Source organism: Nerophis lumbriciformis, linkage group LG07 (genome assembly GCF_033978685.3).
Source record: "Nerophis lumbriciformis linkage group LG07, RoL_Nlum_v2.1, whole genome shotgun sequence".
Lineage (NCBI taxonomy): Eukaryota > Metazoa > Chordata > Actinopteri > Syngnathiformes > Syngnathidae > Nerophis > Nerophis lumbriciformis.
The window spans coordinates 19,734,109-19,748,433 of NC_084554.2; the positions used below are offsets into that span (position 1 = coordinate 19,734,109).

A 14,325-nucleotide genomic window follows, 5' to 3' on the forward strand; every position below is an offset into this window, starting at 1 on the left:
CCGCTTGAAAATTCCCTCTTCTCTTCTACGACTCTCTCATTGTCATTTGGGATGTCTGTTGTGATGTATGTTGTGATTTCCCTTCCTGGTTCCATGACCCGCACTATCTTGCCTCTGATTGGCCTAATCTCAACCAATTGTAACTCATCATAGTAAACAACTAACCAATCATGGATTTTCTTATACGTGCAAGCACGTCTTGGAAGGAGGAAGGGGAGGGGTTTAGTAGCCCATGAGAGGGAGTGAGGAGTGGGGGAGAACAAGGAACACAACAGATAAGCGATGTTTGGTCATTTTAATGTGAAATAAATTATATCGATATTACGATATTTTCTTAGTTCATATCTTGTTTAAAAATATATCGATATATCTTACAAACTCGATATATCGCCCAGCCCTACTTCATGTACGCCGCCGCCCATTAGGACCGTTCAAAGTAAAATAAGATCCACTTTTAAAATGTAGTATTTTATTTTGAAACTAAACCAGATCGTTTATTTTGTGTTTGTGCAAGACTTACTGTCCAACACAAGCGGATTTTAGCTAAATTGAACGGATTTGTTGCGGTGTCCGACAAATATAGAAGCTCTGCGTATATTTAGCGCTGGAAAGTGTGGTAAAACTGACATATTGACCTGAATAAAAAGGGAAAGAGTCCGCTACCGTGCGGGTGCCATTTCAAAGCCATTTCGTATCCAGTGGAAATTTTGTAGTGAGAGGTTGCATGGCTGTGATGGAGCTCACTCACGACTTCACTTGTGATCATACCGCACTGCAGGAATAAACCTGTGTTCCAAAATCTGATCTGTGTACCTCGTCACTATCACCGCGCACAACAGAACACACCGCCGTGTAGTCGGGACGAGCAGACGCCCCGGCTACATCTGCACCCAGCAGTTATACATGAAATATTAGTCTGTTCTAGTGTTGTCCAAAATACCATTGTATTTCGGTACTTTTCTATACTTTTCTAAATAAGGGGGACCACAAAAATTTGCATTATTGGCTTTATTTTAACAAAAAATCTTACGGTTCATTAAATATATGTTTATTATTGCAAGTTTGTCCTTAAATAAAATAGTGAACATACAAGACAACTTGTCTTTTTGTAGTAAGTAAGCAAACAAAGGCTCCTAATTTAGCTGCTGACGTATGCAGTAACATACTGTGTCATTTTCCATTCTATTATTTTGTCAAACTTATTAAGGACAAGTGGTATGAAATGAATTATTTATCTACTTGTTCATTTACTGTTAATATCTGCTTACTTTTTCTTTTAACATGTTCTATCTACACTTCTGTTAAAATGTAACAATCACTTATTCATCTGTTCTTTGATACTCTACATTAGTTTTGGATGATACCACAAATTTGGATATCAATCCGATACCAAGGCGATACAGGATCATACATTGGTCATATTCAAAGTCCTCATGTGTCTAGGGATGTATTTCCTGAGTTTATAAACATAACATGAACTTGAAAAAAGCGAAAAAAGATTTTGTGATGCTAAAACGGTACTTTTTAGAGGCAATTTAGTAGTGAATATCATTCATTAGCAGTGTTGGGTTAGTTACTGAAAAGCAGTAACTAGTTACAGTTACTAGTTACTTCATTTCAAAAGTAACTCAGTTACTAACTCAGTTACTTACACCAAAAAGTAATGCATTACTGTGAAAAGTAACTATTTAGTTACTTCTTTTTTCTTTTCTTTTTTAAAGCTCCAATTAATGCCCTTTTAGCCTTCATTTCAGTACTGTTATTGCATGTTATAATACAATCTGTTGATCAACTTGACATGCATTTGCATCACTCAACTCTGCTAAGCCATGTGGTCTACATACAACACACAAAGACAAAGATATGTTACAAAGGCCAATTTGTTTCTGGCCAGAACAAATTGACAAAACTATTTTAAATAGCTGCAACATAACATACATAAGTAACAAACAGCATAATAACAGCATAGATGTAAACCAAGAAAGGCACACACTACATACACAAAGTCTAACCAGGCATTTTCTTCCTCTAGTAATTCTTATACAAAATCATGTCTGAAACCCAGAACACTACACATTTCTCCAGTTTTAGTTTAGAGATAAGGAAAGATTGGCCTGGCCCACTAGGATCCCTCTTTATGTTTGTGAACTTTATAGTCTATACATTTAGAGTGATGTGATAATCAAACACTCTAGAAGTCTAGAATGAAAGAGTATATAAGAGAATTGACAGCAACGTTCCCTCTCAGGAGCGCGCATGTGCAATTGCGCACTGCTCAAGCGTCCTCTGCGCACGTCAAATCTATGCCATGCACAAAATCAAATAAAAAAATAAGCGCATAACAATTTTCGACACGACACGGACACGACAGAGAAAACCGTTTTCGTCATCATTGTTCAAATATTGTAACGTCTGTCGAGACGCTTTGAGGACATGAATTCCATCCATCACTTTACTGAGCAAAACTCTTTACTGTCGGCCATAAACACATCACCAAAACATTAGTAGAAAAAATGATATCTAGCAAAACTGGTCATTTTCTGCAGTACAAACCAGACCAAAAGCAACTTTGTTATATCAACAGCAGCCGCTCGCTCTCTCACGTGCGCCAACACTTGCACATATGGCACTTAGCCAGTGATGCGTTTACAGCCACACAAAAAGTCGGACAACTCCAACACCACACAAAGTGTCATTCCAGGTCGTTACACTATGATTTACCAATCAAATGTGTGCTTATTCTAGTGTCATTTATTAGGAATCTTAATTTATAAATATTAATCATTAAATGCTGTTAGTATATTAAATAAATACTAATAAAAATATATTTTTTACAAACAGGAAGTTGCAGGAATGTACACATGATACCCTGCTTACATCTCATTGTGCAACATGTGAATGTTTTAATGGGAACTAAATGCAATGTCTGAAAGGGGTACAAATTATTTCCAAAGCAGGACCTCCACCCAGACAAACAATACAAGTACACAGTTCATGAAAAACAATATTTGTTGTTATTGTCATTATAAGTGGGCCTAAACACTTATATTAGAAATGGAAATGACTGCTGTCATTTGATTCTAATAATAAGAGAATGTTGTCTGTCTATCTGTGTTGGCCCTGTGATGAGGTGGGGACTTGTCCAGGGTGTACTCTGCCTTCCGCCCGAATGCAGCTGAGATAGGCTCCAGCGACCCCGAAAGGGACAAGCGGTAGAAAATGGATGGATGGATGGAGATGTAAGTTGTTATTTAGTGAGGTTTGGGACAGGTGTGCTGCTGGTGTAGCCACAGTGTGCACGTCTAAAGTTGCTCACATGGACTCCACCCAATGCTCAGGGACTTTTTGCATTTGCTCACACATGAACAATTAGAGGGAACATTGATTGACAGAGTGTGTGTACCTTCAGCGGTGAATGGTGGTGGTGGTGGAGGTGAAGTGGCATCAGAGTCTCTGTCTCTCTTTACTAGCTTCGTCGAAGCATGTTGCTATGTAGCTTGTTTCAGCAGATTTGAATTGCTGTTTTGGTCAGTAGATGGCATCTTTGATCCAAAGCACAATTTACATTTAACTAAAATGTTATTTTCTTTGTGCTCGACAAAAGAAAAGTAGTGAAAATATCTCCATGTTAGCAAACTCGACTTCTGGCTCCGCCATGATCAGACACGCCCCCCCTCGCTCCCCACACTCACACTCAGACACACCCACACAGAGCGCATGTCTCTCTCTCTTCTCCGGCTTGTGACACAAGAAGAATCAGAACGATGACAAAGCAGCGCTCCGATAAAACACACTTTATACTACATAAAAAGTAACGTAAAATAACGTAGTAACGCATCATGTAGTAACGGTAACGGAGTTACTGAATATAAAAAAATAACGCGTTAGATTACTAGTTACTTTGTAACGCGTTAGTCCCAACACTGTTCATTAGTATTGCGTTACTATACTAATACCAGTATACTGTACAACCCTAGTCTGTTCATGAGATATTCATCAAACCCTCCAAGATTCACGCAAATGCATCCATTTCCCAAAAATTATACGCAGCCTTGCAACTTTGTTAAATCCCTGCAACTTCCTGTCATATTCAAAAATCAGCGTTGACTGTATTGCCAATAAAATGACTCCCTACGACATCCGTCTACTTACTCGTGACAATTGTCGCAATGGTGTGATTGCGCCAATTCTCGCAAATTCAACCTGGCAACATTGTCCAATCTCATAATTTCCTCACATATTTTGGCCAATCATCGATATTGTGCATCTCACAAAAGTGAGTACACTCTTCAACCATCTTTTCTACTTGTAGAATATACTGTAGTAAAGACCAGGGACCTTCTATGTTGTTCAGGCCAAGAACTCCCAAACTAATGGAGCTGGGATCCCCTATTTATCCATCCATCCATCCATTTTCTACTGCTTGTCCTTTTTGGGGTCGCAGGGGGTGCTGGAGCTTATCTCAGCTGCATTTGGGCGGAAGGCGGGGTACACCCTGGACAAGTCGCCACCTCATCACAGTGCCCTATTTATATAACTTGTAAAAAAAATAGTTTTATTTTAAAACTAGTCATTGAGGTACCTTGTTATTGTACAAAACTAAGATATTCAGATAATAACAGTAAAGCCGCTAATAATTAGTTAGCAACTTGTACTCACATTGCTGTCTAACAACTAGACGACTAATCGCTAGCATCAACTAGCCCGCTAATCCTTAGCTGACAGCTAGTGTGCAAACCTGGGGCTGGGCGATATATCGAGTTTGTAAGATATATCGCTATATTTTTAAACAAGATATGAATTAAGAAAATATTGTAATATCGATATCGATATAATTTATTTCACGTTAAAATGACCAAACACCGCTTATTTGTTGTGTTCCTCTTTCTTTCCGCTTCCCACTCCCTCTCAACACTCCATGGGATACTGAACCCCTCCCCTTCCTCCTTCCAAGACGTGCTTGCACTCTCACACTCACTGCACTGACCCTCAACAACAACACACAAGCAAATATCCGCTACGTAGCTTAACTACCGTATTTTTCGGACTATAAATCGCAGTTTTTTTCATAGTTTGGCCGGGCTCCAGTGCAACTTATATATGTTTTTTCCATCTTTATTATGCATTTTCAGCAGGTGCGACTTATACTCCGGTGCGACTTATACTCCGAAAAATACGGTACATTTCCCATTAGCTTAGCAGTAGCTTCGCTACTTTTGAATAAGTAGCTATTTCCATAGCTTAGCTATATTTAAACCCTAGTAGCGGTTAGCTAAGCTACATGCTACAAAAGAAGAAAGAGGGAGAAGACAAAGAGAGAAGGAACTAGTGCAATTCCACAAGCTGGGGAAAAACTATACGGGAAACATCATTGTTGGTTGACTTATAAGAACAACCATGATTGGTTGGTTGTTTACTATGATGAGTCACGATTGGTTGAGATTAAGGCAAAACATTAGGGACAGGCCAATAAGAGACAAGATAGGGCGGGTCATGGAACCAGGAAGGGAAATTACAACAGACATCCCAAATGACTACGAGACAGTCGTAGAAGAGAAGTTGGATTATTCAAGCGGGCGATTTATATATTAAAAAAACTAGTGGAAAATGGCAGAGGGATTCTCTTCCTTAGATTTTTCTTTTCGCGATGTAGACGACGTCCAGGAAACCCACAATGCGTGTTCTTGGCCACATTTGGACAAATGTATGCGTCTGGATAAAACATTAATTTGAGTAGTTTACCATGTGAGCCCAAATCAAAACTGTTCTCGAGTTGCCAATATTTCGCACGAGAAATGCTGCCAAAAATGTATGCTGAAGTGAGGAAGATCATACCCGCGCAATTAAGTCAAGTCACTTACTTGGCACTGACCAGAATCGTACGTGTGTGACAGTCCATTACATTGTCGACTGGGAATTAAAAAGTGCCTGCCTGCAAATGTATTTTTTATCTGAGTTTGATACATTTTGTATTATTTGTACAGCTATGTTATTTATTTTATGTAGAAAGAATATTTTTCCATTTTATTTATGTTATGTAATTCTGTGCTACTTAAACAGTTTATTTTCTGTGCTGTTAATACCCATCTTGACTAACTGGGTTAATGAAAGTGCCACTGACTGTTTACAGTGCAATTGTCATTCACTTCAATTTCACTGAATATCGCTTAAAAATGAATATCTTTATATGTATACTTTCACTGGAAAATATATCGAGATATATATCGAATATCGAGTTTAAGTAAAAATATATCGAGATATACTTTTTTGTCCATATCGCCCAGCCCTATGCAAACCACTAGCTGGGAACTAGAGTGCTAATTGCTAGCAGGCAACTGGGGTACTAATCGTTAGGTGGCACGCCAATCGCTACCTGAGAACTACTCCACAAATTGCTAACTGGCAACTAGAGCCTAAATCGTTAGTTGGCAACTAGTGGGCTAATTGGTCGCTATCTTAAATGCTAACATGAATAAATTAGTCTAATTGTTTTTTGTTTTTATTTTAAAACTGCAAGGTACAGTGAGGCAGGTGTCAATGCCATGTTGGCTCAATGTCATCGTGTATTTAGAAATATTTAAATTTGTGGAAAAATAATATATAAAAAAAGTCCAATAAACTAAATATTTTACAGAGTCCCTGTTGAAGACCATTGCTTTAAATAGTCAGTGTACAGCTGGTGTCCAGTGTAATTTATATAGTAAAGTCCTTTAAAAAAAATTTCATTGTTTAATCATCTTCAACATAAATAATTTTTCACTGTAAAAGTTATTTTTTCCCTCATGTGAAGGTGAATATATTTTTGTATTTTCCTTGCAGTAATACACGTGTACTTTGTTGTGGCTGACTAAAGCATCGTTTGCACATTTTTGTGTGCCATGGTAAAAGTCAGATGCTTTTCACAATCTTTGTTTTTTATTTGTTCATTAATTACTTTTTCCTAATTAAATGTCTCTGTTATAATGACTGAGTTAAAATCACAATTCATTAATTGCTATTTTTGGGGAAGAACTTCTGCAAATTCAGACATCTCAAAAAAGGCCTGCAAGATTCTGGGGGGACTGATAAATGTTAAGTTAAAGTACCAATGATTGTCACACACACACTCGGTGTGGTGAAATTTGTCCTCTGCATTTGACCCATCCCCTTGTTCACCCCTTGGGAGGTGAGGGGAGCAGTGGGCAGCAGCAGTGGCCACGCCCGGGAATAATTATTGGTGATTTAACCCCCAATTCCAACCCTTGATGCTGAGTGCCAAGCAGGGAGGTAATGGGGGGTCTTTGGTATGACTCGGCCGGGGTTTGAACTCACAACCTACCGAATTCAGGGCGGACACTCTAACCACGAATGTCTGTCAATGTTCAAACAGGTATTTTTTTTTAAAGTAACGCATTAATTACTTTCCCTAGTTATTATTTACATTTATTAAAGGGTAATTCCGTTAGTAATTAAATTACTTTTTATATATAAAATATATAAAAAGAATATATATATAATTTTATATATATTCATATACATGTATATGAATATACGGCACCCCTAAAATACATAAAGATGACGTTCCACACCGCCCGATTGTTGACAGTATAGGCTCCGTCACATACAACCTTTCGAAAGCCCAGTCGAGATAATAAAACCTCTCCTAGGCCAGACAAAGCAACACTGCAAAAACTCAAAGCAGCTGGCACAATAATTAAGCACTGTAAAAGTAGAATCAGGCGAGATACTCATATCCCACGACGTAGTCTCCCTATTCACAAAAATACCAGTGGACGTCACAATAAACATAGTAGAGAACCGCCTGCAAGCAGACTCAACACTCCGCAAACGAACAAACCGAGCAGTTGAAGACACAGACCAGTTGTTATCCTTCGTAGCCCTCCATCCATCCATTCATTTTCTACCGATGGATGGATGGATGGATCCTTCGTAGCCAAGTCTACATATTTCCTGTTCAGAGGGACCATATCAGTGATGTGCAGTCAGGGGAGGCAGGTGAGGCGGGGCCTCACGTGCCATCATGGAAAGAAAAAAAAATTTAATTGTTATATGTATCCAGTGATTATACTATAAAGTTATTTTCCATTTAACTTCACCAGTTTTAGATTATTTGTATTCAAAATCGCTGAATTTTCACATTTGCCGTTCAAATACTGAGAAGAGACTTGCGGTGATCAGCAGCCAGTTGAGCCTCACCATGGATTGCGCAATGACTCGGCTAACTGCTGGCCTGCTGTGCAGTGAAACCGTATTGCTATAGGAATTATATTATACATTTCCATTGTTTAGTTAACTGAGGTATATAATGTACAGTGTATTTTGTCAACAACTGTATGTGTGTAACGTATTTCTTGTGCTGAGCAATCATAAAACTGCTGCAAAGACGCACTGGCTGAGGCTCGCAGTAATCCCGCCTCATGGTGGTAGAGGGCGCTAGTGATCCCGGATAATTTTTGCCACTACTCGGCTGCAGTATAAGTGACAACAAGCAGCAACAGTTAGCGATCGTTTATTTTTCTCTCGCCTGGACTTTTAACATGGAGGATTACATATCTAAAATAAAACAGTTTTTGTGATGCCCGTTTGATTTTGGACTATTACTGACACCTTGTGGCGAAGGGAAAATGCTGCGCGTCATCAATTTGGGCACTTCCGGTTTACGATGTTAGTTCAGTTCATGAGACAATAAGAAGTAGACAAGTTGTGTTACCTCTTACAAGCCTTGGAAAAGATAAGTCTGTAAGTAAACTGTTTTAACTTGTTTATGTGGCTCAATATGAAGGTGGAAAGTGTCTAAATTTGATAGTAAGATGTGTATTGAAAAACAATTTTTGTGCACTAATTTAATGGATGTTTGAGGACTTAAAATGGCTGCCGGTCGTGTATTTACACCATATAAATAGTTTCAACACTCAGCAGTGTTTGTTTGATGGTGGTGCTGTGTATTTGTGTGGAGCTAATGTTTACATATTGTGTATTGCATTTCAGTGTGTTGATTGAATCATATAGCTTATACATTGTCATTGTGTGTATTTCAGTTTTACAAAAAAATAAATAAAAGTCCAGTGCAAGACAAAGCAAGATCAACAACAATAAAGAGCCTCAATGGATTCATCTGCTTTGGAACTTTATTAGAACGTCCTGGATTGGTTGTTAGCTGTCTGCCAAGCTGTATAACCTCAACACATATAGTGAGGGCAGAACAGTTTTCTAAACTGGACTTTCAATCAAAGCAGGAGGTAATAATTAAAGGAAGATCTCCATCGAGACAGAGAGACTTTTAAAACTGAAGAAAGATAAGGAAGACTTCTATAAACAAATTATCGATGCTTTTGTTCAGAAGGAGAGGCGCATGGACTTCATTTATAAGTAAAGGTAAGACCATAATAACATTTTTTTTATTAAATGTGCTTTTTTGTGTGCTACAGTTTGTATGTGTAAAGTTAAAGTTAAGTTAAAGTACCAATGATTGTCACACACACTAGGTGTGGTGAAATTTGTCCTCTGCATTTGACCCATCCCCTTGATCACCCCCTGGGAGGTGAGGGGAGCAGTGGGCAGCAGCGGCGCCGTGCCCGGGAATCATTTTTGGTGATTTAACCCCCAATTCCAACCCTTGATGCTGAGTGCCAAGCAGGGAAGAATGCTGGTATGAGCTTTTAAACATAACCCGTTAACTGCTGCCAATCAAATGGTGAATAAGATACTCTTTCGGGTTCATATGTTTGTAAATCTGACTGTGATGAAGTCAGTGCATCACCAGCCATGAACCTCACTGCACGTCACTGGATCATATACAGACAGAAGGAGGGTTTTGCCATGTGGGACCCCCTCTCAGCCATCATGAGTGGTTTCTTTATGGAGGACTTGGAGGCCCAAGCCATAGCCACCGCCCCCGAAGGATGTAGGCTGTCCCTCTGGAGGCGCTATGTGGACGACATCCTGGAGAAGATTAAGATCGGCCACACACAAAGACTCACAAACCACTTAAAACACCATAGACGAGACGGGAAACATAAAGTTCACTCCTGAGGAGGAAAAGCACAGATCCATCGCATTCCTGGACATGAAAATCCACCACATTTACGATGGAAGCATCAAGATAACAACATACAGAAAACCCACACACACGGATCAATACTTACTATGGACATCAACCTGCAACAACCCCAAACTTTGCCATAAACAAAGGCAAACGAGAGGTCCACAGGAACAACAAGGAGGAAAAAAAGAAGAAAGGTTTTAGGAGAACCTGGGCATGGTCACCCTCCCATACGTCAGGGGCGTCACAACGCATACAGCGAGCGATGAGGAAACACCGCATCAGCACACCAGTGAAGCCGCACATCGAGCTTCGCCAAATCCTAGTACACCCTAAGGATCAGATCCCCCCTGAGAAAAAGTGTGATGTGAATATGAGATCCCTTGCCTAACATGCAATAAAACATACATAGTAGAGATGTCCGATAATATCGGACTGCCGATATTTTCGGCCGATAAATGCCTTAAAATGTAATATCGGAAATTATCGGTATCGGTTTCAAAATTATCGGTATCTGTTTCAAAAAGTAAAATGTGTGACTTTTTAAAACGCCGCTGTGTACACGGACGTAGGGAGAAGTAAAACCTTTGCGTGCCGGCCCAGTCACGTAATATCTACAGCTTTTCACACACACAAGTGGATGCAATTCATACTTGTTCAACAGCCATACAGGTCACACTGAGGGTGGCTGTATAAACAACTTTAACACTGTTACAAATATGCGCCACACTGTGAACCCACACCAAACAAGAATGACAAACACATTTCGGGAGAAGATCTGCACCGTAGCACAACATAAACACAACAGAAAAAAAATACCCATAACCCCTTACAGCACTAACTCTTCCGGGACGCTACAATATACACCCCCCCCTACCCCTTACCCCCCTCCCCCTCCCCGCCCACCTCAACCTCCTCATGCTCTCTCAGGGAGGTCATGTCCCAAATTCTAAGCTGCTGTTTAGAGGCATGTTAAAAAAAAAAAATGCAATTTGTGACTTCAATAATAAATATGCCAGTGCCATGTTGGCCATAACTTGAGTTGATTTATTTTGGAAAACCTTGTTACATTGTTTAATCCATCCAGCGGGGCATCACAACAAAATTAGGCATAATAATGTGTTAATTCTACGACTGTATATATCGGTATCGGTTGATATCGGAATCGGTAATTAAGAGTTGGACAATATCGGAATATCGGGTATCGGCAAAAAAGCCATTATCGGACATCTCTAATACATAGGAGAGACAGGTCGACAGCGCAGCACAAAAAAAGGAACACCGGAAAGAATGTGAAAAGGAAACATCTGGAACGCTCACCCATGCAACGAGAATGAAAGCAACGCAGGCAAATCTAAAATCAGCCATTTCAGACCACTGCAAGAGGGAAAACCATCTAATGAACTGGGAGGCAGCCAATGTCATTAGAATGGAAAGCAGCAACTTCCATCGGTGGATCAAAGAGGCGGTTCAAATCAGGAAGCGGGCCCCAAAGACTGTCAACAGGGACGAAGGAGCCTACCAACTATCCCACACCTGGGACAAGGTATCCGAAACTTGTCAGGTAAAAAACTTTACCTTACTAGCCTATATAAATCAACCATTTATAAATTACTTTTTGGTGAAGTAACAAGTAACCATAATTAATGATTTATTAAAAGTAATCTTCAGAACACAGCCTGTCACACAGCATCATGAAGCAGTTGGCAGTTTGGTGTTCCTGGTTAAAATCTTTGTATGTATGTCCTATAATAATGTTAACCTATAAAAACACCATTGTTAAAGGTTAATTATGTTTATGTTGCTGCTGATGTTTAAACTTGTCCTCTGAAACCAGGGCACTTTATTTCACATTGTGTTCTCCTGTGTTTTTGTTAGCTGAAGAATTGAGCATAGCTAAATGTTTTTTAAAGAAGATTAGAGATTACATTTGACTTTTGTTACATTATTTTGAAGGTGTTTTCTTTTTTTTATTATCTCAAAACACCTCTTTAATTGTGATCCTAAAATGCAAAACATACTTTTCTTACTTGTTGGTACCTGTGTCTGTGTATTTGGGATCCCTATCTGTCCCGAAAATGTTAAACCAAGGATTGGTGGAGATACTGTATATACAAAACCCAAAACCAGTGAATTTGGCATGTTGTTTTAATTCGTAAATAAAAACAGAATACAAGGATTTGCAAATTTATATTCAATTGAATATACTGCAAAGAAAATATATTTAATGTTCGAACTGAGAAACTTAATATTTTTTTGCATTAACTTACAATTTAATGGCATCAACACATTGCAAAAAAGTTGGCGAAGGGACATTTTTACCACTGTTACATGGCCTTTCCTTTTAACAACACTCAGTAAACGTTTGGTAAGGAGACCAAAATTTTGAAGCTTTTCAGGTGGAATTATTTCCCATTCTTGCTTGATGTACAGCTTAAGTTGTTCAACAGTCCGGGGTTCTCTATTGTGGTATTTTACGCTTCATAATGCGCCACACATTTTCAATGGGAGACAGGTCTGGACTACAGGCAGGCCATTCTAGTACCCGCACTCTTTTACTATGAAACCGCACTGTTGTAACACGTGTCTTGGCATTGTCTTGCTGAAATAAGCAGGGGCGTCCATGATAACGTTGCTTGGATGGCAACACAGGTTGCTCTAAAACCTGTATGTACCTTTCAGCATTATTGGTGCCTTCACAGATGTGTAAGTTACCCATGTCTTGGGCACTAATACACTCCCATACCATCACAGATGCTGGCTTTTGAACTTTGCGCCTATAACAATCCGAATGGTTCTTTTCCTCTTTGTTCCGGAGGACACAACGTCCACAGTTTCCAAAAACAATTTGAAATGTGGACTCGTCAGACCACAGAACACTTTTCCACTCTGCATCAGTCCATCTTAGATGAGCGTGGGCCCTGCGAAACCAGCAGCGTTTCTGGGTGTTATTGATAAATGGCTTTCGTTTTGCATAGTAGAGTTTTACCTTGCACTTACAGATGTAGCAACGAACTGTAGTTACTGACAGTGGTTTTCTGAAGTGTTCCTGAGCCCATGTGGTGTTATCCTTTACACATTGATGTCGGTTTTTGATTCAGTACCGCCTGAGGGATCCAAGGTCACGGGCATTCAATGTTACGTGCAGTGATTTCTCCAGATTCTCTAAACCTTTTGATGATATCACGGACCGTAGATGGGGAAATTCCTAAATTCCTTGCAATAGCTCGTTGAGAAATGTTGTTCTTAAACTTTTTCCTACAATTTGCTCACGCATTTGTTCACAAAGAGGTGACCCTCGCCCAATCTTTGTTTGTGAATGACTGAGCATTTCATGGAAGCTGCTTTTATACCCAATCATGGCACTCACCTGTTCCCACTTAGCCTGTTCACCTGTGGGATGTTCCAAATAAGTGTTTGATGAGCATTCCTCAACTTTCTCAGTCTTTTTTGCAACTTGTGCCAGATTTTTTTAAACATGTTGCTGGCATCAGATTCCAAATGAGCTAATATTTGCAAAAAATAACATTTTCCATTGTGAACGTTAAGCATATTGTTTTTGCAGTCTATTCAATTGAATACAGGTTGAAAAGGATTTGCAAATCATTGTATTTTGTTTTTATTTACGATTTACACAACGTGCCAACTTCACTGGTTTTGGGGTTTGTAGTTTTGTCAACGGATATTTCTATTTATGGGTTAGTTTATGGGTCAAAATATATCAGTATATGAGTTTGGATCCATATGCCCCAGCTCTACACTCGTGTTCGCGATACAAAGAGCGCAGTTTAGTGATGTTCTGTGTTTAATTGAGCGTTACAGTAGGCCTTATGATGGCATTGTGTTTATATGCATGAGTGCACATGTGTACATTGTTTGAGTGTCAATAATAAAATTGTGATATTGAAGACATTTCTTATTGCTCTTAAATTGTTTCTGTGCTAAAAAAAATGTTCTGTACTACTTATTTTTTTTATTTAGTATTACAGGTGCTACAAGTGAAAAAGCTTGTAGCACTGTACAGCACTGATTTAAGATAAAAAATAAATCATACAGAAGGTAAGGTTCTATTTTTGCTTCATACCGGTGAGAATCCTGCATGTGACTGAAACATTAGGGAGTCGGATTATCCAGCACTAGCTGCAGTGTGCATAAACAACCACCAGGTAACATCTGTGAGCAGATCTTAGATCGTAGATCTCAGATCTGTATCGTCTTTTTCTCTTTCGGTCTTATCAGGTTGGTAGCATATTCTTCACGCAAGCTTTGAGTGAGGGATGAGG

At 39.2% G+C, this 14,325-nt stretch overlaps 1 protein-coding gene across 4 annotated transcripts in view; it reads left to right on the plus strand.

Annotated features, from left to right (window-relative positions):
• aoc1 (amine oxidase copper containing 1) overlaps positions 1 to 14,325 on the plus strand; it is a 51,804-nt gene that overhangs the window by 1,646 nt on the left and 35,833 nt on the right. The window contains exon 3 of one of the 4 annotated variants that reach the window (XM_061965717.2): positions 9,039 to 9,375. The exons of the other annotated variants lie outside the window; for them this stretch is intronic. Within the exon in view, the coding sequence (XP_061821701.2) occupies positions 9,327 to 9,375 (49 nt within the window). The 5' untranslated portion in view covers positions 9,039 to 9,326. The remainder of the gene's footprint in view (positions 1 to 9,038; positions 9,376 to 14,325) is intronic. 4 annotated transcript variants of the gene reach the window in all.